At 56.6% G+C, this 26,669-nt stretch overlaps 5 protein-coding genes across 7 annotated transcripts in view; 2 read left to right on the top strand and 3 right to left on the bottom strand.

Annotated features, from left to right (window-relative positions):
- The window catches only part of VPS53 (VPS53 subunit of GARP complex), a 70,621-nt gene extending 67,471 nt beyond the window's left edge, over positions 1–3,150 (bottom strand). For both annotated transcript variants that reach the window (XR_010886229.1, XM_067309857.1), the window contains exon 1: positions 3,067–3,150. Coding sequence is in view for 1 of the 2 variants with exons in the window: in XM_067309857.1 (XP_067165958.1) it covers positions 3,067–3,150 (84 nt within the window). In the remaining variant the exon portion in view is untranslated. The remainder of the gene's footprint in view (positions 1–3,066) is intronic.
- A 414-nt stretch (positions 3,151–3,564) lies between these two features.
- On the top strand, positions 3,565–10,994 carry TLCD3A (TLC domain containing 3A). The gene is made up of 5 exons (XM_067309694.1): positions 3,565–3,724; positions 4,571–4,654; positions 7,385–7,598; positions 8,452–8,547; positions 8,987–10,994. Exons 1-5 carry the CDS (start codon positions 3,603–3,605, stop codon positions 9,254–9,256), a joined length of 786 nt encoding a protein of 261 aa, XP_067165795.1. The 5' UTR covers positions 3,565–3,602; the 3' UTR covers positions 9,257–10,994.
- A 567-nt stretch (positions 10,995–11,561) lies between these two features.
- On the bottom strand, positions 11,562–15,047 carry GEMIN4 (gem nuclear organelle associated protein 4). Its single transcript, XM_067309730.1, has 2 exons — positions 14,975–15,047; positions 11,562–14,867 (listed from the first exon to the last, which is right to left on the bottom strand). The coding sequence occupies exons 1-2, from the start codon at positions 14,982–14,984 to the stop codon at positions 11,686–11,688; spliced, it is 3,192 nt and encodes a 1,063-aa protein (XP_067165831.1). The 5' UTR covers positions 14,985–15,047; the 3' UTR covers positions 11,562–11,685.
- Positions 15,048–15,352: 305 nt separating this feature from the next.
- GLOD4 (glyoxalase domain containing 4) lies at positions 15,353–21,938 on the bottom strand. 2 transcript variants are annotated; one of them, XM_067309622.1, is made up of 9 exons: positions 21,825–21,938; positions 21,325–21,374; positions 20,444–20,564; positions 19,294–19,438; positions 18,945–19,081; positions 18,240–18,326; positions 17,888–18,001; positions 17,714–17,800; positions 15,353–17,192 (listed from the first exon to the last, which is right to left on the bottom strand). In XM_067309622.1, exons 1-9 carry the CDS (start codon positions 21,912–21,914, stop codon positions 17,127–17,129), a joined length of 897 nt encoding a protein of 298 aa, XP_067165723.1. In that variant the 5' UTR covers positions 21,915–21,938; the 3' UTR covers positions 15,353–17,126. The 2 variants fall into 2 exon arrangements, with proteins under 2 accessions (XP_067165723.1, XP_067165724.1); XM_067309623.1 differs by having other exon boundaries at positions 21,879–21,935.
- A 66-nt stretch (positions 21,939–22,004) lies between these two features.
- Positions 22,005–24,266, top strand: MRM3 (mitochondrial rRNA methyltransferase 3). The gene is made up of 4 exons (XM_067309522.1): positions 22,005–22,276; positions 22,573–22,817; positions 23,233–23,400; positions 23,604–24,266. The coding sequence occupies exons 1-4, from the start codon at positions 22,005–22,007 to the stop codon at positions 24,167–24,169; spliced, it is 1,251 nt and encodes a 416-aa protein (XP_067165623.1). The 3' UTR covers positions 24,170–24,266.
- The last annotated feature ends 2,403 nt before the right edge of the window (positions 24,267–26,669 follow it).

Genomic DNA, 26,669 nt, shown 5'->3' with positions numbered 1-26,669 from the left:
GCAAGGCCCTGTGGTGAGAGGCAGAGGATTTGCTTTTCACGGCCTTGTAGTAGGAAACATGATGAATTAAGAGCAACTGTACAAGTCCTCTGGAGACTTGGGTTTTGCCACTTTCACATGAAAGAGGGAGAGAAACAAAATCTGTTGAATGATTCTTCCCACCCATGGGAAAGAGAAAAGAGCAGCTGTGGTGTAAACAGATTTCATCTGTCCTCAGAGTAGCTGAAATGATGCAAATGAGGCCATCAGGCTTCGCTCTTCGCCCCCACAGACTAAAATATGCTGCACTACCTACTCTGCTACCATATTTGTTCCTTGTTTATGCAGCCATCTATTCCGCCCTCCATGATCAATACCAGGACTACTTCACATAGACGCTCCCCCCAGTCACACTGCAGCATCACCTCTCTGTATCGCCCTGGCCACTTCGAGCCTTCACAAAACCATCATAAGAAACCCCACGTTACTGGGCACACGCAGCATCTACATTTTACAGAGTTAAAGCAGCAGCTTTGTGAGGCCCTTTAAATGAAAGCAACTTCTAGAAATAGGTCTCTTCAGCAGCTTTCACCCCAAGACTAAAACAGTTCCACAGGCACTTGGCCAGGTCCAGAATCACCCATGCAAGTCAAGAAAACTAAGGCAAGAGGCAAGCAAGTGAATCGCGAACAGATCACATAGTAAGATGGAGACAAAGGGACAGAGTCCTGCTGTCCCAACCAGAACACAATACAACAGCTGTGCTGTGACAGATTTTTGTCCCATCAAAGTCCGAGTCAGCCCCTCAATTCAACCTCTCAATGACATCTGACTGCCAGATGTGCTTGCCCTTCCTCCAGGAAGGGAGAAAAGGAGCTAAACGATACTACAAACGCTGAGAGTTTGCAGTCTCTCTAAGGAGAGTCACAGCACCATGCAGTACCATGAAGTTTTCAGTTACAAATGACCATGACGTCCAGGGTGCAGAAGACCCTTGTGCTGGGATGGCTAAAGAGCAGATACGGACACAACAGACTGAGCAGCTGAAGCAACAACAAGGCCATGAGCGAGCAGAGTCTGGTAACGTCACCAGCACACTGACAGTTTCATAGCACAAGCACGGCACTACACAAAAAAAACCCAAACCCAGATCGAAAGGAGGTTGTACAGCAGCCCATTGTACTTTCCCTCTCCCATTCCTCCCTTGACAAGTCTGGAGAGCTTGCCTTTTCTCCAGAGTTACTCCTGCGGCCAAAGAGAAACAGGAAGCAGTTAAACATGCATGAGGTCTTGCTTGAGTAAGGAAGATGCTCTGACATTAGCCCATGTTAAGAGCATAGACGCAGCATCACAGTCAGCTTGCCCTGCTCTGGGGCCACAGCTCCTGGCCATTCACACAGTGCCTGGAGGGCTGGATCAGCTCCAACCAAAAACTACTTATGTTTTACTGGGTTAATGTTCAGTGGGAGCAGATTCAGTTCATCCCAAATTCCCACAAGTGTTAAAAGCAACTCAGGCAGGGGGTGGGATGGAAGATACAGGCTAGTCGGGAACTACGTTCTCAAACTGTAAGACAGGTGCTGATGCCGTAGGCAGCTGTAACCAGCTAAAGATGTTACTACTCCTAGGCCTTTGTCACAAGCAGTCGGCCAAAACGACTACCCCATGTTTTGCTGGGCCAACAGCCTGTGTGTGCTCCCCATCCTGCTTCATGCAGGAGTCAGTTGAGTGAGTTCTGCTAACTTTACCAGAATGAGGGAGGTTTTGCCCAAAGCAATGTTCACAGTAGTGACAGGACTACTGGTTGGTGAATGCCAGCGAGGAATTGAAGAAGAGCAGGAGGCAGTGCCATCTTCAACTGCCTCTTCTCAGCCAAGATGTGAATAGCTACCTACAGCCTTATTACCTGCTAAAACAACTCAGCCAGGGATGTGATGAATTCTCTATTGCTCAAAACCGCAAGTCAAAACTGGCTATCTCTCAAAAAAGAGATGTTTTAGCTTGAAGAGAAGTTCTGTGCTTGATGAAAACGTCACTGGGTGACTTTCTTTGTCTGTATAATGCTAAAAGTCACAACAGTCTTCTCTGGCTTTCAAACATACAGGATCTATAAAACACAGAAAATGATTTTTCTGGATAAGTTCTAACTCTCTTTCAGAACCTGTATATAATTCAGCAGTTCTCAAAGTTTCAGTAAAAATGACTCAACAGTTTACTACCAGATGGTCTATTCCCACATAAAGACAGACTATGTGGGGTGCCTGCTTCTTTAAAACAATGAAATTCCAAAATCTGTAACACACAAAAAAATTCTGCTACTTTCCTTACCTTCTGATGCTGTGCTCACTTGAAATGCTGTGCCACCTATCATGATCTGTCCTATTGCTTTAAAGACAGCCATGAAAAATGATCTGCAAGCCCCAACACCCAAGAGAATGAGAAGATTTATCTGTGTGGTACTTTGAGAGACCGTTCCTGTTTTTGCATAGAGGTTTTTACTAAAGGAAAGAGCCCTTCCGGCAGAAGGGTTAGCTGAAGTTGGTGCAAGTTCAGTCATAGACTTCAATGGAAACATGATCGCGCCCATGGCGGTCAAGGATTTTTTTCTGCTGGGCTCTAAGAGCTGCTGAGGATTTTGAGGGACACTGGAAGACACAAGCTGCAATGTAACATAGACCATAAAACTGCAGCCTAAGGAGACATTTAGACCATACAGACTTCCAGCAAGCCGCAGGCCTCGTGACGCCAGCCGCACGCACCACACGTGGAGCCATCAATTAGCAAAAGCGCCTCAGCCCTGAAAAAACTAACAGCCACCTGCCAGAGACCGCGCAGATCGGCGCTCCGCGGCTGCGAGCGGCAGAGCGGCAGCTGGACACGCTCAGCCGCGGGCCGGTGCCCGCCCGGGCCGCGAGGGCCCCTCGCTGAGGCGCGGCGAGCGGCCGGGACGCGGGGCACGAGCGGGCCGCGGCCCGGCGCAGCGGCCTCCCGGGGCAGGCCGCGGCCTCCCCGCCCGCCCTGCCGGCCGCGGCCCGGCCTCCCGCCGCCACCGCCGGGCCGGGCCGTCGCCTCGCGGCGCCGCCGCACCTGCTCGATGGCCGCCTGCACGGCGGGCGCCAACTCCAACGCCGCCTCCAGCCCCGCCGCCAGCTCCGGCTCGTCCTCCTCCATGGCGGCCCGCCGCCGCTTCCGGGCCGCGCGGCACGCCGGGATGCGGGAGGGCCCCGCCTCCCCTCCCCCCCACCCTCGGGGGGGCGGAGTCTCGCGGCGGGGGGGGCGGGGAGTCGCGGCGGGGCGGGGCCTCGCGGCGGGGCCGGGGCGGGGCCTGGGCGGGCCGCTCCCCCGGGTCCCGCCGCCGCCCGCCCGGCCCGCGGGGGCGCCCCGTCGGCCGCTGCCCCCCGCGCAGCCGCCACGTCCGTGCGGCGGGAGCAGCGCGGCCGCCGCCCGCGCAGCCATCGCCGGGCACCCGCCGCGGGGGCGCAAGGCCGGGCCGGGCCGGGCCGCGAGGGAAGGGGAGGGACGGGACGGGACGGGACGGGACGGGGCGGGGAGGGGCCGCGAGGGGCGGTGGAGCCCTCTCGCCGCCGCCGCCGCCGGGCGCGGCCGTCGCGGCGCGGGGCCCCATGTGGCGTACGCTGGCCCTCTTCTCCGCCTTCTTCCCCGGGCTCTTCGCCCTCTGCGTGCGGGCGCTGCGCTGGGCCGCCCCGGCATGGAGCCTCAAGGACCGCGTCCTCCTCAGCGGCAGGTACGGGGCAGCGGGGGGGCCGGGGGGCGCAGCAGCCGCCGCCACGGCGCGGCACCGGCACCGGCACCGGGCGCGCAGGGTCCGGAGCCGACACCCACGGGTGTCCGGGGCCCGGCATCCACGGTGTTCCCGAGCCCGGGACCCATGGCGTTCCCGAGTCCAGCACCCACGGTGTTCCGGAGCCCAGGACCCATGGTGTTCCGGAGCCCGGGACCCATGGGTGTCCGGGGCCCAGGACCCACGGTGTTCCTGAGCCCGGGACCCATGGGTGTCCAGAGCCTGGCCCCATGGCGGTGTGGAGCCCAGACCCATGGCAGTCTAGCACCCAGACCCACAGCGGTCCAGCACCTGGCCCCACGGCGTGCAGAGCAGTCCAGAGCCTGGACCCATCATGCAGCCCCCTGAGCCGGCAGCCCCGACGCGCGGGAACTGCCCGCCACCGCGTTCCCGGTGACACCGAGGGGCCCCACGCGGCGCCCGTCCCCGTGCTCGTGCCACTGGGCACGCAGGGCGACGCACGCGGGAGCAGCCCTCCATCACCCTGCGGCGATGCGCGGAGCCTCTCTCGTCCCCTGCTGCCCCGCGTCGCGCTGCCATCGCCCTCCCGTATGTCAGCTTTGGGGGAGCGGGGATGCTCCGGCCAGCTTCCACGGAGCAGCTCGGACCACGGGTGCCGCTGGAGCAGGCGCAGGGCAGAGCTCTCGGCACCATTCGGAGGCTTTCGGGGCGTGCACGGAGCGGGCGTCCAAGCGATAACATCCTCCTCGGCGCGACCGAGCCCTCGCCTAGGAAAGCTCCGTGTTTTGGCGGCCTTCGGGTCTGACCCGTTTCCGCTCTTGGTTTCAGGTTGGTGTCGACGGTCCAAGCTACGATGGCAACGGTGTCTGGAATCACGGTTGTCCTTAACTGCAAGAACGTGGTGTATGACAGGTAATCAAGCGCTAACCAAGCTGGCTGGCTGCTCTGCAAAGGACGGGCAAGGATCGCGAGGAGGCTGCGCTCAGACAGCCTGCACGGGGTATTTTATGTGAGAGGCTTGCGCGCACAAAGGGGAGGGAAAAACAGCTTCCTATTCCTCTTTCCTCTGCTTTGGCGTAGGGATTAGGGGATGCACTGCTTGTGCCCCCTGCGAAAAACACTGCGTGCTTCCCTCTGCTCGTGCCGTGGGCTGCTCCGCTAGGATGGAGCCGCGGGAACCTCTTCCCTGGGAATGCCTCTCCGGTTTTAACATGTGCCTCTACGCGCAGAAAACACAACATCGCGTTTCGAAGAGGCAGGGAGTCTCCTCGCTGAAATTTTCAGTTCCTAACAAGCCAAGCAGACATAGTGAGAACTGATTTTAAGGGTACATTGCTTTTTCCATTGCCAATAGATTCTGAAGCAGCTCAGAAACAAGAAAAAACGGTAAAAAGTTTGCAAAACCACTTCCCCTATTACTGAAAGCGTTGAAATAAACTGCCCCAAAAGTAGCTCTCAACAGAGCAACATAGAGTAGTCCAGGTCAGAAGAATTAAAAACATGCGATTATTGTAGAATAGCAGAGAAAATTGTAGGTGGGAAGAACGCAGCTATGGCGAGATGGAATTTGACGGTGACACGAGAATTTAACTCCTTGAAAAGCGCTGTAAGGTGTATAGCAACAACGTCTGTTCAAAACCTGGGGGTTAGATCCGCGCGTACGAGGATCCTTATAACAGGGCATTCGCTGGGCACAAACGCGGGGGGAAAAACCCGGACGGCCGCCGTCGCAGTCGCTGCAGCCCTGCCTCCGGCACACGGAGGTGAGAGCTCTTATCTCGCTATAGATAGAGAGATCCATAAAACCGGCTCACGGCTGCTTAGTCCAATGAGTTATCGTTCTGTTGTAAGACCATCTGCTGTCGAGATGGGTCTCATGAAGAATCCCGGACGTGCGGGGAGAGGAGGAGGCTGCCAGCAGTCCTCGTCCCCCCCCCCGGAGCCGGGCGCTTGCTTGGGCGTCTAGAGGCCGCCAGCTCCACGCGAGGACTTGGTGGCCGCAGACCCGGATTTTCTTTGAATCCAGGGGAACTGCACCACTGAGCTCAGTGGGGAAGGTCGCAGAAAACGATGGCAAGACAGAGAGCCGGGAAGCATCACAAAGGTTGCGGGAAAATTTGCCAATTAATTTACTGAGGCAGAATCATTACATTGCTGGCGCCGTAATCGCCCTCCGAAGCCCTGGGCAAGTTTGACAAACACAATAGCTGGTCAGTTCCCCTCCCTGTTTTACATCACGTATATCTCGCTATCTGAAATAGCAAAAGCATACAAAGAAATTTTCCTTGAAGCGGCGGGAGAGCAAGAGCGGACTTATTTGGGCCCCCAGCTACACGTCTTAGAGCAGCAGTTTTTTATCAGTGCCGTTCCATGCAGTATTTTTTCGGGAGTCCCGTCTCTGCAGCGCACGGGTTATTGTTGCTTGGGTTGTGCAACCGGGATGCCGACATAATTTGGGAACAGGCAGCTGCGTGCAATTATTTCCCAACAGACAAACGTCTTGCAGGGGTTATTGCCTATATTAAAAACTTTGCTCTTCACCCTCCTAAGTGCTGGCCAGGCATCTCGAGTGAGCTCTGAGGTCTCCGGGTGCTTTTCAAACGCGAGGTAGGCCACGCTGTGTTGCTTTGCCCGCAGAAGCAGCGTGACACACAGAGGGGACCCAGTCTCAAAGTTTTATTCCTACCAAGCATCGGCTCTGAACGTCCCGGCGCTTAGGGCGAAAAGATTACCTGTCGCGAAGGTGCAGGACGAGCGCTCGATCCCGAGGAGCGCTCCGGCCCCTGGCACGCCGGGGCGGCTGCGGCGCTAATCAAGATCTTCACGTTAAGGCTGTGTTTGTGCCGGGCTGCTCCAGGCCAGGTGCGCTTGGCGCCTGGCACGGCGGCGCGCAGGGTCCGGGTGTGTTTCTGGGCGCAGCGCAGAGCTGCCGCCGCCGCCGCCTGGGTCCCTGAGCTCCTCGGGGGCCTCGGAGCCACGGGGGCTCGGATCTCCGTCTCCTGCCGCCGCGGCCTCCCTGCCCGCTTGAGCAAGGCCGATTGCGCAGCTCTGCCGGACACCGAGAGTCAGCGGCTCAGTAAACACGGTGCTTTTACGGCACGCTGAGACGCCCTCGCCCGGCTCCCCTGCCGCGTTCGGGAATTACCTTGCTGCTCCCCCGTTCGCTCCGCAGGTGCCTTTTCCCTTGCAGGGTCTGGCTGCTGAGCCCGGCCCAGTCAACCTTGGGCACCTCTCGGCTTGCAGTTAGCTTTGACAGCTGTCACTCCCATTTCAGACCGAAGGAAGGGTCTCCGCGCCTCCTGCGCCCCTCGGCTCTTACCGGCTCTAGGCACCGAAAGAGCCGAACGAGAGACCCGCACGTTCCCCACCACCGGCTCGCCTTGCTCACCTCCTCGTGGCCGCGGCGGCGCGGCTGCTCTGGCGCGTTTGCGGATGGGCTTTGGGACGCTGGCGCGAAGCCGGGTGGCCGGGGCGGATGGCAGGTGGCAGCAAGCGTCGCCTCCCAGAGCCCCGCGGCGGGCGCTTTGCCGCGAAGCCTGGGGCGCAACCGGCCTGCGGCGTTCGGGTGCCCTCCGCCTTCTAGGCCGCCTGCGGGCGCGCAGAGCTGCGGCAATAGCCCCACGCGTGCTGCTCCTTCCCCAGGCACTGGCTGGCCGTGGAGTACGTCTGGGTCCTCGTTCCCTACATGACCTACGACATTTACGTCATGTACCTCTGCCACTGGCACAAGAGCAGGGACAGGGGCGTAGCGGAGGAGAAGCACTCGCTGGCCAGCGTGCGGAGCTTCCTCCTGCAGGAGCGGCTCATGGTGACCCACCACCTCTTCATCCTCGTTGTGCTCACCCCCGTCACCCAGGTAAGGGCCGGACGTGGCCACGGCGAAATCCGGCCCACGGAGGAGCCCCGCTTGGCGTCCAGCCAGCAGCCCCGCTGTCCCCTCCAGTAAGGGGTCGCAGGGGACGCCCCTTGTGGGGTGGCCGCCCCCCAGCTGGGCTCCCTGCACCGTGTCCTTGTCCCCATCCTTGAACTGCAGCGGGTCCTTCCCTCTCCCAGCGAGGCCTCCCTCCCTGCGTCACCGAGATGCCGCTCCACCTGCACGCGCTCCCTGTCCCGGAGAGCAGGGCGCAGAGCGTGGGCTGACCACGGCCGGGGCCGCAGAGCGCTGCCACGCGGCGTCCCACGCAGCCACCCGCTCCGAGACGGGGCAGGAATCAGGCCAGGCCTAACCTGTCCCTCAAAGCTGCCAGTCGAGGAGGTTCCCCACCTGCTCCAAAGCCAAAATGCCCGGACGCTTCCCCAGTGCTTCTCTCCCACCTCAGCTCTTCCCAGACTGACCTACGGTGGGTCTCCACTGACAGGCATCCACCCCCTCTTCAGAGCCCACAAGCCAAACTGCCGCTAGACTTTTGGGATTAAAATCAGTTTGAGACCAACTAGTTAGAGTGACGAAGAGGAGGCTTTCCTCAAGCTGCCTGTCTTGGCTCTGTGCCTGTCGCTTGGCTGGCATCTCGTTCAGCACCCCTGCAATCAAGGCAAAGCGTCTCCGCCTGTCAGGAGCCCGTGATCCCGTGGAGATGCTCGGTGTTAGCTCCTGGCCACCCTGCCGGGAAATCCCGGGCCTGAAAGCAACAGGATCTCGGAGCAGAACCCAGGCTATGAAATGCACCGCGGTGGGGAGGGCCCTCGCTCACTGCCGCGTTCCTTTGCAGCACTTCAGGGGCGAGCTGGGGGACTTCTTCGTGGGCTGCATCTTCACAGCCGAGCTGAGCACTCCTTTCGTCTCGCTGGGCAAAATCCTCATGCAGGTAGGCGAGGAGGGACGAGGCCGGTCTTAGCCGATTCGGAGGGTGGGTCCCGGACACCCCGAGCGGGCGCCTGGGAACCCCGCAGTGCTTTGCACCCTTTCCCCGCCCCGGGCTGCCCTTCTCCATCAGCCCCGGTGATGCAGCAGCGAGGGGGGAGCCTTCTCCGAAATGCTCCTCTCTATCCACGCTTGCTGGGCGCTCTTTCCGTGCTCCTCTCCCGCCTCCAGCACCCAGCCGTCTCCCCAGGGCGCAGGAGACTGGATTGAGCACCCCCAGCACTTCCCAGCACCCAGCTCCTGGCCCGCAGGCGCTGTGGGGCAGGGACCGGCTCCCTGCTGCCTGGCTCTCCGAGCTCTCCGAGCACAGTCCTCGCCCGAGGAGCGGACGGGGATGTCGCTTACGCAGCGCTCGCAACACGGTCTCCTCCTTCCTTCCCCAGCTCAAGATGCAGGACACGCTCCTGCACAAAGTGAACGGGATCCTCATCCTGGTGACTTTCTTCCTCTGCCGAATTCTCCTCTTCCCGTTCATGTACGCGGCCTACGCCAGGCAGGTGGGAATCCCCATCTACCTGGTGCCTTTCCGCATCCCCCTGCACTGCAACATCGCAAACGCCTCGCTCATCGCCCCGCAGCTCTACTGGTTCAGGCTGATCTGCCGCAAAGCCGCCCGACTCTACAGCAGCTCGCCCGCTGAGCGCAGCAGATAGCGGCCGGCGGGGCAGCCGAGAGCGGGGCGGGGGCCGCGGCGGCCTCCGCGGCTCCCCTGCCTCCGATGCCGGCGCTGCCGGGGCCGTCCCGGGAGCAGAGCGGCAGAAGCGTCGCATCCCCGAGGCGGTTTCAGTCTGCAGCAGCCTTGCTGTCTCCGGGGCAGCGCCAGCCTCGGACGGGACGACTTTCATCCCGTATCGCTCCAGCGCCTCGCATCCTCCCACCCGCGGGAGGTCAGGAGCCGGCGAGGAGGAGGCTCGTCCGTCAGCGGCGTGACATTCCTGCTGGGATCCAGCGCTGCGGCACCTGACTGACCGACGGCTACCCGAGAGGGGGCTGCTGCAAAAAGCCCCCAGTCTTCGGGGCTGACGCTGATGCCAGGTGCGGCGTGAGGGAGCCTGCGGAGCAAGCTCGGCAGCGGAGGCGATCCCGGAGCGTGCCCAGCCCCGAGCGCGGCCCTCGGGGCCGGGGGAGCCTCGTGCCGCAGCTGCCGCCGCTCCGATTCACTCCTCCAGCTCTGATTTACAGCCGAGAGCGGAGCCAGGCCCCCGAACCGCGGCGCTGCTCCGCACGGCCCCTTCCCCATCTTTTCCGACACTGCCTTTACACTACGGCTGCGTGCGGCCTCTTACCTCCCTCGTGCGCTTCTCGCGGCTGCGAGGCTCAAGCTCACGTGCAGACTCTCCGTGGAGCCCCAAGGGGCATTTCACTACAACCGTCCCGTGCCTGTGGCCGACGGTCCCGAGGGCAGGGAAGGCTCCGGTGCTGCTCACAGGGCTGGAGGAGGGAGGAGAAGCTCACGGCAGGATCAGGGAAAGGTTACGCTGTCTTGGAGAGCAACCCGGACCGGGCAGCGAGCCCGGCACCAAAGGCAGGACGGGCACAGGGGCTGAGCCCCCGTCTCACCGGCACATGGGGCACCGGGCAGAGCCCGTCGGGGGCCGGGGACGCTGCTTTCAACCCCCTGCCCTAGCTGCTCTTGCACAGGGGCTGCTCCTATCTGCCCCGCATCCCCCAGGTGGCATTTGAAAGCCCACCAGCATGCGCTGCCCCTGCTCTCCCTCCAGCCCCACCAGCAGCACCCGAGGTCACCGGCACGGCCTGCGCTGCGGGCGCAGGGTCCATCCCTCCCGCCCACCCGGAGGAACCGACCGGCTCTGGTGTCCGGACCAGGCAACGCTAGAGCCGGGTGCTGAGTTGTCTTCTTGGTGGGTTCAGCCTATTTCCACCTTGCGTCACGCTGGAAACAGGCCAAGGCTTCCCCGCTGCCCCCAGCGCCACGGCTGCAGCCTGGGGTTAACCAGCCGCCGGGGCATGTACGATCCAAGCAGCAACTGCTCCGAGCGCAATTCCTTCCCGGGGCAAGTCCCCCCCTGCGCGCAGTGTGAGCTGGGGCTGCAACCTCCCGCGCGAGCCAAGGGCTCCCTTCGCTCCACCAGCCGCGGCCCCGGCGGCCTCGCTGCGGCCGATGGCACCGGGAGCCCGGGGACCTGCCGCCGCTCTGCGCTTCTCGTTCTGCCTAAAAGCTAAAAAATGGTGGCTGAAAAGTGCTTCGCTCTGGGAGACCCCCCTTTTCCTTTCCTGGTGGCAGATCCTGCTCCAGCCACAGTTGCACGGATTGCAAAGAATAAAAAAGGCCTCTTCCAATGTGCAGTCGGTTGTTGCAGAAACACTACGTCTTGTGTTAAACCTAGAGACCAGCTGATGTTATAAAACGCTTGCTATCTCTTACAAATATTTGCATCTTGCTGTTTTTATTACAAGTAATGTGCCTTATGTAAAGGAAAGACAAAAAAGCCACTGAGGCATTTCTGTTTGCACTAACACTGCCCTATTTACTACTGCACCTATCGGAAGAGACCAATAAAGACCTCTTTCCAGAGTCACCCCACTGGACGTGTTTCTCCCACACACCGTTCATTCCTGGGTGGGGAGGTGTTACGGCACCGCGATCCAGGTTACGGCTTCACGCCCAGCTCGGGGCAGGAGCAACCCACACTTATTGCCAAAGGCGCCGGCTCGCCGTGAACGAGCCCTCGCTCGACTTGCTTCCCGTTTCTCCGGCAGCAGGCGGTGAACCCAGCCAGCCACCCGCGCCGACCCAGGGGCTGGACAGGAGGGCAGCCAGAGGGAAGCGATTCCCCTGACACGGCTGGCTGCAGCCACGGGACCAGGCCCTTGGGTCAGCAACAGCTGCGTCCACAGCTATTCCCGCCGGGAAATCGGAGTGGCCGTTCCCACCCATCTTTGTACGGCCGCGTCGCTGCTTAGACAGGTGGGGAGAAAACACTGCAGGGGGGGAAATAAGTTCAAAAGAGCAAAAAAAGATAAGGTTTATTATCGATCTTACAACTCTCCACGTATCAGGTCCCCCGTTGCAGGGTCCGTGCTCTCCTCCCCGAGCCAGCTCCCCGGCCGAGCGCGCTGCCTAAGCCGCCAGCCTGCCGAGCTTCTGCAGGAGGGTGCTCCGCAGCGCCTTGTCGGCGACGTTGTCCGTGATGCACTCCAGGAAATGCCTCTCGTTGGCTCTCCGCAGCACGTGGCTGGCGGACGTGTCGGCGGCGCTGAAGGCCTCGTACTGCGAGAGGACCTCCAGTGCCACCACCACCAGCGGCTCGCCGCACCCGCTGTCCGGCAGCATGGCGGCAACGTGCAGCACGTGGCAGAACATCTGGATGCAGACGAAGGACACCTCCTGCGCGGGGCTCACGTCCTCGCCAGGCTGCTCGGGGGGCACCGCGGTGCTCTTGATGGAGCCCAGCAGGTCCGTGAGGCTGCTGCAGTACAGCCGGACCACGTGGAGCCAGGCCTCTGCCTGCAGCCAAGTGGAGCAGCTGGAGCTGCAGAGGAGCTGGAAGCCTCGGAGGAAGAGCACGGAGAACTGGAGGTAGTGGGCAAAGGGCCGGAGGTTGAGCAGGGGCAGGTACTGGACGTACTCCAGCGTGTACGGCACGTGTAAGACTTGCCTCTGCAGCAAGCTTTGGACCACATGCGCAAGCCTCTTCCACTCGCTGTGGCTGCACCAAGGGAGGACCTGTATGAGGGCCACCAGGAACCCTTTGCTGAAGAGATTCACTTCTTCAGGGTTGTCCACGTTGACCGTGAGGAGCGTCAGCATCGTCTCCCTGAGCGCTGTGGACATGCAGCAGCACTCCATCCATGCCAGGAGCCCACTTCCCGGCCCGTAGGCTGGCAAAGCCCGGGACGTCCACTCATCCTCTGGGAGCTTGCAGATCTCAAACAGCGTCTCTGGGACCTCATTCTTGAAGTGGTCTCCGTAAAACTTCTTCAGTCGGAGACCAACAGTCCAGTCCAGTGATGCCACCTTCCTATGAAGCCAAGCCAGCGACTGGACCCATACATCAGGGGATGGGGCAGCTTCTGCTCTTACCACCTCACAGAGTTGGGAGAGGGTGTTCACCACCAGGTCTTTGGTCTCCAGTGAAGGGAAGCACTGGTCCCTGGGCTGATGCCAGTACCTTGTGTAACCATCCAGAAGCTTGCAGAGGCTGAGGAGGAGTGGGAATGGGTAGCAGGACTTGATCCAGTGCTCTTCTGGATAGGACTGCATCCCCAAAACCTTACCGAGGATCTGAAGGCTCAGCTCAATTTGAGCACAGTCCGATTTCAAACAGGGAAGGATAAAGGCTTTAGTGACCTCTGCAGGTGACACAAGTGGAGCCGCCGAGCTTGGCTGCATGAGGAAGGCCAGGAACTCAAGAAACTGCTCCTCTTCCCTTGCAGTGGAAAGCTTCCCCCATACGGCCTCCTTCAGACACCTCACTACCAGGCTGCGTGGCCTACCGGGATCATCGTGTGTCTCCAGGAAGCTCAGCGCTGGGAAGGAGCAAAGGATTTGGGCAAGGAACTGGTGCGCTCCTAGGTTGACAACAGCAAGATTACAAACCTTCTTCACGGTGGCCTCGGGGTACAGCAGAGTGAGCCTGGCCACGGAAGCCACAGCCCTGGACAGGCCTTGATCGGAAACGCTCTGCGTGATCTGGTTGAAAGCCACGTTCAGATCCTCCTGGAACCCCTCCATGACAACCTGCAAGTTCAGGGACAGACCTGGACCACCCCAGGAAGCCAGGACGCCTGAGAGTACTTCGTTCTTGTCAGTTAATGAAAGCTCAGTGTAACACTCCAGGATGGCTCTGGTCACTTGCATCTGCAACTCTTGGGCCTCCCTGTCTTGGGAGGACACTGTAAAGTTCACCACAGTCTCCAGCAGCTTCAAAACTAGCTCTGGTTTCTGGAAGAGAGTTTTGTTTTTCACAAGGCAGTCAACCCAGTCCTTTGAAAAGGCCCAGGTCTGTTCAGAAGCAAAAATGGAGCACATCTCCATGTGCCGGTCCAGCTTCCGTTCAATGATTGTCATGGCAACTGAAGAGACAAGGTTGGCGTCCGAATCCTTGCTCTTCAGACTGGTGCTGGTCTTCTCGAGAAAGTGCTCGATGATCTGTGTCAGCTCTAGCACTATGGGCTTCTCATCCTCACTCAGGTCTCGAGTCTCCGAGAAGCAAACCAGGTTCTTCCTGAAGGTGGTAAGAGCATCAAGGAGCCGGTAGCTCTCGTAGCAGAGCTCCTCGGAGTTGTTCAGGGTGCCCTGCAGCTCCTCTCCCCAGGCATGCAGCAAGCTGCGGAGCAAGTACAAGCCAGCAAAGAGCTCCTCATCAGAGAGCTTGACCGTGGACAAGAGGCTCATGCTTCTCTCAGCTTCCCTCACCTTCTCGTCCAGCCCTCTCTGGTGGTACCGGCTTTCCGCATCGCTGTTCCAGAGGCTGACGATGGAGCAGACCTTGTCCAGGTACTCGGCAACGGGGAGGGAGCTGCCCTGGGGCTCCAGCTCGGTGAACACGGACAGCAGCTCCGCCAGGTTGGCCAAGGCGTAGCACTTCATGCGGGGCAGGGCGATGCTCCTGTAGGTCTTCTTCAGCCCCTCTATGAGGACCATGAGGAGGCTGGTGGCAGCAGGCGGGCCAGTCGCAGAGACAGGGTCGCTCTTGAACCTCTTGGGGGGCTGCAGCCCGTCGTCCGGGGAGGGCTCGGACCCGTGCTGACGGATGAGCGCACTGAACGTCGAGGCCGTCCTGTCCTCCCGCTCCTCCTTGTGCTTCATCACCTCCCACCACACGTCCAAGAAGAAGCTGATGTCCGCCGGGGAGGTCTCGCTGGCGACGTACTCCACCAAGCGCCCCAGCTCGCCCCGGCGCAGGTCCCAGGGCAGCGCCAGCAGCAGCTGCACGAAGAGCCGGGGCACGTCGAGGGCCTTGGCCAGCTCGAAGAGGACGGTGCGGTTCACGTCGGGGATCATCCGGCCGACGGAGAAGAAGGCGTCCTCCCGCCAGCCCCGGTCCAGCGAGGCGGGCGGCGGCCCGGGGAGCAGCACCTTGGCCCACACCATGGCGACGGCCTGCTTCTTCCAGAGGCCGGGGGGCTGCGGCGCGGGGCGGCGGGCGCCGATCTCGCGGAGGGCGTCGGCGACGGGGGGCCCCGCCACGGGCCAGTCGGCCTTGCGCAGCTCCCGCAGCGGCCGCGGCTGGAGGAGCTTGGCGGCCAGCAGGAAGCCGCCGTGCAGGATCGCCATCTCCTCGCACACGCCCCACGGCCCTGCGCGGAGACACGCGACGCGCCGTTACCTCGGCCCGCTACCGGGTCCTCCTCCTCCTCCTCCTCCTCCCCCCGCCGCCGCCGCTCCCGCCGCCGCCCGCACGCACCTGCCTCCATGGCGGCCCCGCTCCCGCCGCCCGCGCCGCCGCGCTCTGTGACGCCAGCGCGGGCGACCCGCGCGCCGCCGCCGCCGCCGCCACCACAGCGCCCCCTGGCGGCGCGGGGAGGGGCCTGCCGCCGCCGCGCCCCGCCCCCGGCCCCGCCCCTCCGGCTCCCGCGCTTGGCGGCGGGGAGGGGGTTTACGCCCCCCCGGGGTAGCAGGAAACCTTTAACGTTTAGTTGGGGTCGGGCTTTTTTCCCCCCATTTGATACCGCTTTGCAACAGGTTTTTTGTTCCTATAAAAGGTGTTGGGAACTAGATTAAAACTGGCAGGACGTTACCTAAAAACGCCCTGCGGGGTAGCTGAAAGAACAGGACGCAGATCGCCATCGTCACAAAGCACTTTTATTCATTTAGTTGCACGTTTTCAAGCTACAAGTTTTGGAGATACAATTTAAGTGTAATATTTTTTACTTGATCAATAGTTGGTTTAATCAAATGAAACAAAAAGCTCAAACAACATATTGAGGATTTTTTCCCATTTTAACTCAGAACATTCCTTGTAAGCATTTAAATTCTCAGTGATACCTGATTGCTAACACTGTTGATTTTGCCTCCTTTTTTCTGTAAAACTTATTTCAGGTTTTCATGAAGAGAGATTAAAAAGCAGCTAGCGTGCCTAACATGAACAATGCTGGTAATGAGTCCCCCAAGTTCTCATTCTGCTAGCAAAAGCAGCGTGACTTTATTCCAGCAGAACAAACCCCTAATCATTGCTTCCAAAGGTATTTGAACATCAAAGCCGCCTGCAAAGCCACACGTACGTATCTGAAGTTGCTTCCCGGCCCTCAGTGGAAAGCGCAGGGCTGCTGCGCGCCCCAGGGCACAGCCAGGCTCCTGCCTGCCACGCGCGGGGTCATGTGCTGCGCTAAGGAGCTACGCAGCAGCGGGGTCCCAGCGTGGGATTGAATATATCCAGTGGATTCGTGCAATACGACCCCAGGGAGAAATCCACCCCAGCCTTCCAAAGCGCATGCTTCCCCTTGAAAGCTGGACAAAGATTTTGGAATGAAAATAACTTTTATTCCAGACTAGAATTTTCACACTCAGCAGCAGGATAATTACTCTGTTCTCAATAAATAGGAACCCGCTATCACAGCTATAAACGGGTCAAGTTCTCTGTAGACAACCCTGCAGCTTCAGCTTGAAACCTCATCACAGAAGCAGAATAGCTGCGATATTCAGAGCCAGAACTACCTGAAAATCTCTTTTCTGAGCTGCAAATCCTCCGGGATGGCTAAAGCCAATTAATTAGATATTCTAATAAATCTGCAGATTCTAATGAATCTACAGATACATTAGAGAATAAGCTTTAGTAATAACTCCTGCCCAACTCTACTGCTGTTGGTAAGCTTTTGACAGGAAAATTTCCTCCTCAAATTATCCATCAGATTTAATGGAAACAGAATAGGCTTTTCCATGTAATATTTTTATTTCACTCTTGAGCTCACATTTTGCTTTAAAAGTGACTATTTGAGAACACCTGTAAATGAATTTTATTTCATCCACAAACTTAATTCTTATTTTAATTCTTTACTGAATATCTGAATATAGCCAAATAATTAGGCTCCCACTTTTAAATTATTTTTTAATACCTTTGTTTCAATACATCAGAAATTTGCTTCTGGTGACATTAAACAGGAAAACTGAAAAAGTTATTATTCGCTTTCAACCACAGCAGAAGGCTAACTGAGGACAGCCGCTCAGCACAGTGACAACTGTAACAGTGCACTACCCAAGATGTCAGAGAGCTGTAGCAGTGTTAGAGGGAAAACTCCGGACCTCTTTTCCAAGTCTAACATGAATAGAGACATGTGAGAGGTTTTCCACCTATTAACTCGTGGCTCCTGTTTCTGAAGCCACATGCTCAATCTATTCCTTACTGGACAACCCAATTTTTCACCTACAATTTGAAGGAGCATGTGGCATTTATTCGAAAGGAGATATTAGCATTAAGAGATACAAGCTCAACCCGCCCCCCAGCATGAGACATTACACTGGCCTCTTATTGAAAGGATAACACAACACATTACATATTCTAGGCATTTCGCTCAGATGGAAACTAAGGCACGAATGATCAGACGAGTCTTTTTCTCCAGCTAAGCAGAAGCCTTCTTCATCTTTTTCTCAGCAAACCATTTGTCACTCTTGTCTGCTGCCATGGCCTGTACAAAGGAAAATGTCAGTATTTAGAACAGGAGCTGATTCAGCCAAACACCTGGCTGCAGACATTCACCAGCCTGCACCGCAAATTTAGAAAGCATCCTTATGATCAATCTAGTGCTGAAGCAAGCTATTCTGCTGAAGAAACCTCGCAGTTTCTGCCAGCGCCCCTCTGTCGCGGGAGGATCTTCAACTGCATGGATGTTATTGCAGCTGACAAATCATTCTCTGCAGTAACTTGCACCAAAGTGTTTTTTGACGTGTCCAGCAAGATGCACAACCATGTGGCTGCCCTGAGGACGAGGCTAGAAAACTCTAGCCAGGACAGAGAAGTGAACTTTAAAAGCTGATTTGCTTTCCTTAGCAGGAAAGTAGACAGATACAACACCACATGACTTGCTTCCCTGAAAATGTTTCCATTTGAAACTAAAGGGAAAAAACACAGGAATTGGAAAAAAAATTAAATTCTACTAGGTGTCTAACCAATCAGGATGAAAACTAATGCACAGACAGCATTACTTACATCATCTAACAATTTGTCACCGTTAGGATCCACCTTGGACAGATCTCTAAATGCTTCATCTCCCACAAAGCAGATTTCATGGCCATCCTAAACCAAATTTAACAGCAGAGTAAGTTAGATAACTCAGAGAAAGAAATTTAAGTCCAATCTGTCAGTATTGCCAATAGTACTCACAGGATCTGCCAAAATAATCACTTGTACGGTGGCTTTGCCAGGTGTGTCCAAGCTAACCAGAGGTGTTAAAATTTTCTGATTCTCCTTTTTCATCAGTGCTTCAATGTTTGGCAACTGAAACAGAAAAGAAACAAGATCAGCCCTAGTCAGATGAAGATCAGACGCATTCAGGTTGTTCTCATTTACAGTTTCCTGTTAGTCCATTTCTCCATTGCATTCTCACTGCAAAAAACACGAACAGAACATCCGTTCAGTGTTACTTTGTTCACATCTGAGATATTTTGTTAATACTAGAAATTAATCTCCTAGTAGCCAGCTGGTCAAATGAAAGGGGTAAGAGAAGGAAGATCACCTCTTCCTTCGCGCAGGAAAAGGCAATCCGCCCAAATGCTGTCCCATGATCCACTGCTCCTCCAACATTCTTCAACTCCAATTTACACTGAAAAAGAAAAAGAAAAACTGTCTAACTTGCAACAACACTATTCTCAGTGCTACACTTACTCACACTTTTCACTGATGCTGATAATTTCAAAGTCACCCATACACACATTTACCAATGAGTTAGAACTACCAGAGCAAGCCATAGCTTTTCGTTAAAAAAATGAAGTTAAGTGCATGCAAGCATACACATACAAAACCAATCCAAAGCAGGAAGGACTGAGAATTTTTGACAGTTTCAGTTTTTCTTCACAAAATATCGAACAAATAAGCTCATGTTCAGGTAAGCGTCTCAATGAAATGGTCAACTTGTACCACTGATTTCTATTTGCATGAGCATTCTGGGCAATAATTCACAAAATAAAAATGCTTTTAACAAAGCATATAAAATGCAAACCCAGAAGCATTAACAAATTTGAGAATCTCTTCCCTTGCAACATGTAAGATGTAAGATAGAAGCAGGATGCACCAATAAAAGCTAATACTGAGAACGTCAGAGAAACACTTCTTTTTATCAAGAGCTTTTTTCCTTTAAGATTTTGTTCTCATGAATGAGAAGCTTCTGCCATGAAACGCAACACTTAAAGATCGGAATTGGAAATTTTTCTGTGAGACTAACCTGGTTATCTGCATAGCCTAGCAAAACCCTTTGCTTTTCCTCATCCTTCTCATATATTTTCATCCCAAGCAAATTAGACCAGTAGTTAATAGACTTCTGCAGATCGGAGACACCCAAAGTTACCTTTAGCACAGGATCTATAAGATTGCAATAATTTCGTATTAGTTACAAATAAATTGTAGTTTTAAACTCATTGTTTTACGTTCTTGAGAAGAAGACATAAGCAACAAGGAAATGAAACAGAAACATGCTCCTGGTTCATGAACCATCACAAGCCAAATGCACAGCCGATTCTAATATTCCATTTGTAGGCCTCTTTTGAGTGTAAGTAAAAGTGGATATGTTTTACCTTGCTTTAGTTGTTCCTTGTCTTCCAAGTAGAACTTGTATCCTCCTGGGGCTTCAGTTTCAAATATACCAGTGGCAACTTCATTGAGGGGCCACCCCAGCTTCTTAGCGTTGCTCACAGCCTGGCCGGACACAAGCGTTATGCCCTAGCAAGAACAGAAAGGACACATACCAAATACGCTGGTGCAAAGATGGCTAAGGCGCCTCTCTTCGCCAGCCTGCGTTAACACCGGCTCCAGTTTACATGCATCAACATGGAAAACTCCATCTTCCTCTCCTTCACCCTCGCAGGCCACATTAGCCATAATCTTTGTTCCAACCTGTGGTTGAGGTCAAGGAGATCTGATCACCAGGCAGGGTGGATGGTGCACAGGTCCCACCTTTTAAAAATCTGCCTCTACGTATGAAAACCAAAAGCAAATCACAGTACTTTTGCTAAGAGATGGACTATATGATCTCCTGAGAATCTGGTATCTTGCTCCTACAAAGTAAGTGTAAGCTGATCTCTCATCCCACATATATACTAGGAATGTGTTAACCTACACTTCTTTTACATCAAAGGGAAATGAGAAGCAAAAAGAATTTAAAAGCCTGATACAACACACTGTAGAGAAGAAAAAAACCAAGTTCCTAACTGTTCTACCATGGTAGGTAGACATCTGTGGCTCTGCATCTGTTCCTTGACACTTCTCAAAGTACGGGAAGAAAATGAGATTATGGGAAAATGAGATTACATATAATCATAGAAAAAAACATGAGATCCTCACTGCCTTTCAGCTGGTGAATAATAAATATTAAAGAAATAAAAAATAATAAATAAATGTGATAAATAAAAGAGTGTTTCCCTACAGCAAGGTTCTTGTTAGCTGACCATTCCAAGTGGGACCTGCCAGAAATACCACATGTCCTACACACAGCAACTAAGAGTTGGAATGTGCTCAAGGAAGCACTTCCTGGTTTCCTAAATGCACACAAAACTGCTCTAGTTTCTGTTCTTCCAACTTGGACAGAACTATACAAGCAAGAATAAAAAGTGTCCAAGGAATCAAATAGCATAAAAAAACAACTGTCGCAAGTTATATATTGAACAGATTCCTAATAAATAAAGAAAAAATTATCGTAAGAAGAAACATTTTAAGTGTGGCACTTACCAGAAAGTCATTGCCAAGTCGATAATCTCCAATACCGTAATTATAAGTCAATTCTGCAACAAAGTGATTGTCTTCTGGTCCATAGCCCACCATTGTTTTACTCCATTTTCCATCATAAGGGCTAAAACAACCATATTTATTTGTAGTAAATATTAGAAATAAACCTCAAAAACCGCAAGTGTTTGTGTCTCAAGATGAGAACTGCATTTCTAGAATAAATATATGGTACAGCTAATCCAGCAACCTCTCCATTAAGTAGGAGCTGATGCTTGTGAAGAATTCTTACTGTGGCTAATAGTGATACAATAGCATATCACAGATAGGTTTTCCTACCAGCCAACAGCTTTGATCTTAGGTTGTCACTCATGATTATCATAACTGATAAAAACAATTCTACCCACCTCCTACCACCTCACGTTTCAAGAGTGCAAGCTGCTCACTAGCTGCAGTTATACAAGCACTTCCTTATTATAAGGTAGGAAAATTAAGTAGTTAGTTAACTGATTATAATATGCTTTATTAATTAAAAAAGAGAACAGGCAAAAAAGCCTTTGGGGCTCCTAGGAAGGATTTTTATTCAAGACCCTAGCCAGCCCTGTGACTTGAGAAACCTGCCCCCAAAACACTGACTGTAATTCCAGGAGAATTTAGAAGTGATTTCGTAAAGGAAGTTCAATACTAGATTACAAATGTAACACAGCAATATCTGTGTTTCAATGTAAACCCCACATCAATACAAAAAGGTGCAGCGCTAGTTCCATGCGAAGAACAGTTTAGAAAGAATACTAATCTACCTATAAGACAATCACATATGACCGGTTATGACTAAAGGGTGTTTTACGAGAATTAAAAGATTAGAGAAAGGGAACGCTGGCACTCACCCATTGCAGCTAGCTTTACAGCCTTCCTCGAACTCTTCATGTCTTAGAACCTGATGAATCAAACACACGCAAAGAAAAGTCAGACCTGTTTCGTCCTCAAAAAAAAAGGAAACACGTTTGACGCTGAACACTTAGCAGGCTTGACACGATGCCCGGCCGAAGGGGATCTGTCCTGGTGCGGCCGCTTTAGTCACGTTTGCGGCCCCCCCTCGGCAGAAGGTGGGGGAGGCAGCGGCATCGCTGGCCGCTGCCCCGGGGACCCGGCCGCGCTAATCACCTGTGCGGCGGGCCGAGCTCAGCGGAGCCCCGCAACGGCCGCCGCGCGCGCCCCCACCCCCCAACGGCCGCCGTCAACGGCCGCCGCGCGCGCCCCCGCCCCCCAACGGCCGCCGTCAACGGCCGCCGCGCGCGCCCCCGCCCCCCAACGGTCGCCCCCAGCGCCCCCCGCGCGCGCCCCCGCCCCCCAGCGGCCGCCCGCAGCGCCCCCCGCGCGCGCGCACCCTCATGCCCAGCAGCTCGCGGTAGAAGCGCGCGCTGCGGCCGCGGTCGCCCACTTTGAAGACGAAGTGCAGCGCGCGCCGCGCCCCCATCTCCGAGCCGCTGGCTGCCGCGCGGCGCGGGACGGTGACGCAGAGCGATGACGCTGTGCGCGCGCGACGGCGGCGGCGGAAGCGCCCAAGATGGCGGCGCTGGGGCGGCTGGCGCCGGGCCTGGGCCGCCCGCCGCTGCTGCTGCGGCCCGCGGGGCCGCCCGAGGCCGCCGCCGGGCGGCGCTGGGCGCGGGCGCTGCGGCGGAGCCCGGTGCGGGTGCTGCCGCCGCAGAGGGAGCGGGGCGCGGCGGCCGAGGCGCGGCAGGCCCCGGCGGAGCCCCGCCCGCCGCCGGCCGTGGAGCGGCGCTCGGTCGGGCCGGGGCTGTGGTACGAGAAGGCGGCGGCCGGTGACAGGAGGCTGGGGTGAGCCGGCGGCCGCCCGTCGTGGCCGATCGGGGCAGCGGCGGGGGCGCCCCGCCCCGACCCCCTCGAGGCCCCGCGGCCCGTGCGCGCCTCGTGCCGAGCCGCCCGCGGCGGCGTCTGCAGCGCCTGGGGCGAGCTTGGGGGCTCGGGGTGGCGGTCGGGATCCTAACACCGGTTACGGCCCCTCCAAAGACACCTCGGGGGGCTCCCGCGTGTTCCCTGCTCGCGGCTGGCAAGCTTCAGACTGTAGATGGTGTCAGCATCACGGTCGTTTTCTCTGATCAACTTCTCTGCAGAAAAGTGGTGACTATAGCCAAGTCGAGGAAGTTCCGGGACCATCACGGGAAGGTTCTGCTGGAGGGTCACAGGCTCATCAAGGATGCCCTGGAGGCAGGAGCTGTGCTGCAGACTCTCTTCTTCAGCACCGTGGGGCACCTGAAGGAGCTGCCCGAGGCAGAGCTAGAACGAGCCGACTTAGTTAAGGTGAAATTTGAAGACATTAAGAGCTGGTCTGACCTTGTAACTCCTCAGGGGCTTATAGGTAAGTTGCCTTAGAAATAGTCACAACACTGCTCAAAGGGAAACTTATTCCACACTTAATAAGTGGATAATGATTATCTCTTCACTGGTCTCCCCCAGACACTCTGGCTGTGTGTCAAGAGTGAAATAATTTGAGAGACTTCCCTTTTATTTGGCCTCCTGTGATAACTATGAAAGGGGCTCCTAGGGTACGTTGAAGGTCCTAATGCCCATTTTTAATAGCACATTGCTCACGCTCCACTGGGAAATAGTTCTTATTGCAAAGTGTCAAAGTCTTATCAAACTTTTAAGTAACACTCTTCCTAATGCTTTCTCTGGCACATCTTTATAGTGGAGTTGGGGCCAACTAAAGCAGAGTCAGCCCTCTCCTTGGGATGTATTAGAGTCAGAAGCCTATCGGCACTTTGTCTCCTTAGGGATCTTTTCCAAGCCTGACCATGCCAAGATGGCTTATCCTGCTGCTCAGCTAACCAACTCATTGCCAGTGGTCCTAATCTGTGACAATATCCGAGATCCAGGAAACTTGGGGACTATTCTGAGATCTGCAGCTGGAGCAGGCTGTGAGAAAGTGCTGCTCACCAAAGGTAAGAGCCTTTTCTTGGGGGAAAAAAAGAGTTTAGTTTGACCAGTTTGGAGGTAAGACAGGGAATAAGAGGTCTTAGGATGCTGTTCCAGAGACTTTGTAAGCGGTTTCTGCCCAGTCACGCTTTGCTGTGGGAGCCGCTACTGAGTCTGTGCGTTTGTTGGAGCTGCTGCACTCTCACTTTTTTCTTCCCTTCTGTCTCAGGCTGTGTGGACCCGTGGGAGCCAAAGGTGCTTCGCGCAGGCATGGGAGCTCACTTCCGCGTGCCCATCGTTGCCAATCTGGACTGGGAATCTGTTCCCCGCCATCTCCCCGCTGGCGCCCAGGTCTGTGTGGCTGACAACAAAGACGCAGGCGCGCAGCCTGAGACAGAACTCGTGTCGGGCAGCGCTGGCAGCTCTTGTGCTGTTTCCAGCAACTCGCGGGCTCCTGTAAAATCAAAACCCAAGGCTCATCCTCCTGAGAGCGAGGACAGGGAGGGAACGGCGGGTGCCTGTGTCCCAGAGCTCGCTGCCCAGTATTACTACGAGAACTGGGCACGAACCCCTGTGGCAGTAGTGATTGGCGGAGAGACCCAAGGTCTGAGTCCAGACGCGCTTCACCTCGCAGCGAGCGCAGGGGGGAAGAGACTGGTCATTCCCGTGGTCCCGGGCATGGACAGCTTGAACTCTGCCATAGCTGCTGGCATCGTGCTCTTTGAAGGGAAGAGACAATTGCTGTGGAGGCACAAGCAAGAAGCTGAAAGGCAAAAGTTCCCCGTAGTGGGCTAAGCTGCTGAGATTTGGGTGCTGAAAAAAAAGCATCTCTTCCCTTTGGCATCCTGCAGAGGAGTTAATAAAAGAGCAGCCCGGGCTGTTTTGTTTGTGCTATCGTGCGTATTAAATAGCTCTGACAGTGGCAGAGCTTGCCTGGAGCCTGTCCTGCTTCCCAGCACCCACCACCCCGGCTGGCTCCCCACGGCGCGAGTGGAACGTGAGAAACTTTGGGGCTCCTGCGTACCTGTGTGTCTGCTGAGGGTGGGAGGCAGTGGGATTAGATACGCAGAGCCTGCCGCTGCGCCTCTGCAGGGATGCCGAGAGGGGTTCGCAGCACTCTGTTTTCCCCCCAGCCGCTCTTCTTGTCTTGTTCCCTATTGGCAAAGCACCAACGCCAGGTTTCTCGCCTTGAGGCAGAGCTCAGCTGTGCTGCCTGCAGCGTGATGAGGAAGCGGCGGTGCTGTGCACACGTAGCCCCGGGACGGGCAGGAGCCCGCTGAGTCAGTATTCGGTTCTTCAGCGTCAGGAAGAGCAGTGCACGCGCGGGGGTGCTTGGCATCTGGTGCTGCTGCTTTCTCTCCCCCAGAAAGGGGCAGAAACCCAGCCAGGCTCACCAGGCAGACGAGTGCGCGGCCGCGGGCCCTGTGGCCGCACGGTGATGCTGCTGAGTAGGAAGCCGGCCATGGGTGGGGGCCCTTGCCTTGCTGGGAGCCAGCTCCCCGGCTGCGGGGCTTTTTGCACTGCCTCCTGGTCTGCGGCCCCGGGCCAGGGCTGCTCCGGACCCACCCAGCAGTTTCCAGGGGAGGCCTTGAACTCGCTCGCAAGGGGGTCACGGCACAGCTGCTGGCAGCAGCGTTGACGTCAGCCAGGGCGGACGGGCAGGTCACCGGCTGACACGTGCATCCTTCCTCTCGCGGCCCTGTTGGCGCTGCTGCAGCAGCCCGTGGGGGGAACGGGAGCCTCCGTGCTTACAACTGGTGGACGTTAGACGTTGGGTCGGGAAGGCCGAATGGCGGCACCTGAGCACAGTGTCGCCAGCACTTAGGCGAACGGCGTGCTCCAGCCAGCGATGAGAGCAGGGTGCCAACCGCCTGCCCCGCACGGGGGCCGCGTGGGTGCCCGTGGCAGCTCCCAGCACCCGGGGCTGCGCTCGGGGCGCTCCTGGCGGGCCGGGGCTGCTCCGCTGCCGGGAGGTGGCAGTGTCCGTCCCTGCACAGCCCGCCCGGCTCCAGCGCTGCCTCAGCACCGACGGATGAGTTATGGATGAGGGGACAGGAAGGCTTGGAAAAGGGAGCTGTAGCACTGCAACTTGCAGTGAACTGGGATCAAAGGGGAACGAGCTGTGGGCTCCAGGGGAAGGAGGGAGGGAAGGATCCCAGGGCCCTGCCTGCACCTCCCTGAGGGTGGCCGGCAGCAAGCCTGGCTGCAGTAACCCACCTCCGCGGATCCGGGGGATCCATGTGCGCTCCTGGGGCTGCGTTGCAAAGCCCTTGTCGCTCTGCAAATTCCTGCCTGCACTGCGCTCTGCTCTTCAGCTTTGCTCATAGCTGTTTACTGACAGAGGGCTCCTGTGCCAGCCCCAGCTGCATCCTCCTGCGCGTTTGAAAACGCCTCACCTACACTGGCTGCTGGTCATAAACTACTTACCGCCAGCCCGCTTTGTTTGCCATTATCACGCTGAAGTCGTTTATATTGTGAGAGAAATGAGAAATACCCTGAGACAGATCCAGCCTCTTCCACGCCTGAGCCCCTGTATTTGGAGGGGAGTGCAGTCACTGTCAGCAGCGTTTCCTCATGGCTGAAACCGCTCCAGCCCAGCAATTCTTTCTCCAGAGACCAATTCCAGCCCTGTTCATGCCAAGCGGACCCAGGGGACGGTCAGTAGCTCCCGGAGTCACTGTAGCAGCACTATGTGCTCCGAGCGCAGGCCCTGCCCCACCACCCCTACCTCTCTGGGAGCCCGAACCACAGCGGCCAGAGGGGAACATGGGTTCTCCACGTTTAGCCTAAAATCAGCCGCTGCTGCACAACCGAATGCTCTAGACAAGGCGGTCCTGGTCACAGCCTCACTGTAATTGTCCCTCCAGCCACAAACCCATGGAGATTGCCCCCAAACCGACAGCAGCCCGCTGTGTGTAAACAGCGTGTGCGCTAGGTGGCAGTGGGGTCTGGAAGCAATTCCGTTGCTCAGCCGCTTTGCGCACAGCGCCGGTCCAAGGCACTCACGTCTCCCTGCACCATCCCTTAACCCTAGGGTGCACGATAAGTCCCTGAAAAGGTTATTTTCTCAGGAAACCCCACTGGAGGAGGGCTGAGTTAGTTCAGCACGGGGGGAAGGGCTGCAGTGAAGCTGCATTCTCTGTGCGCAGCCCCAGGGTGCCCCCGCCGTGGCTGCCGTTACGCTGGGGCACCCTGGCCACGTACAGCGCCGAGCGCCGGCTCCTCAGCCGGGCCCAGCTGGACACCAGCCTCCCTCGAGCTGCTCCTGCTCGCTCCTACTTGGCAACACCCGTCG

The sequence above is a fragment of the Apteryx mantelli genome, chromosome 22, assembly GCF_036417845.1.
Source record: "Apteryx mantelli isolate bAptMan1 chromosome 22, bAptMan1.hap1, whole genome shotgun sequence".
In the NCBI taxonomy this organism is placed as follows: domain Eukaryota; kingdom Metazoa; phylum Chordata; class Aves; order Apterygiformes; family Apterygidae; genus Apteryx; species Apteryx mantelli.
This window is presented reverse-complemented; position numbering and strand designations above follow the sequence as displayed.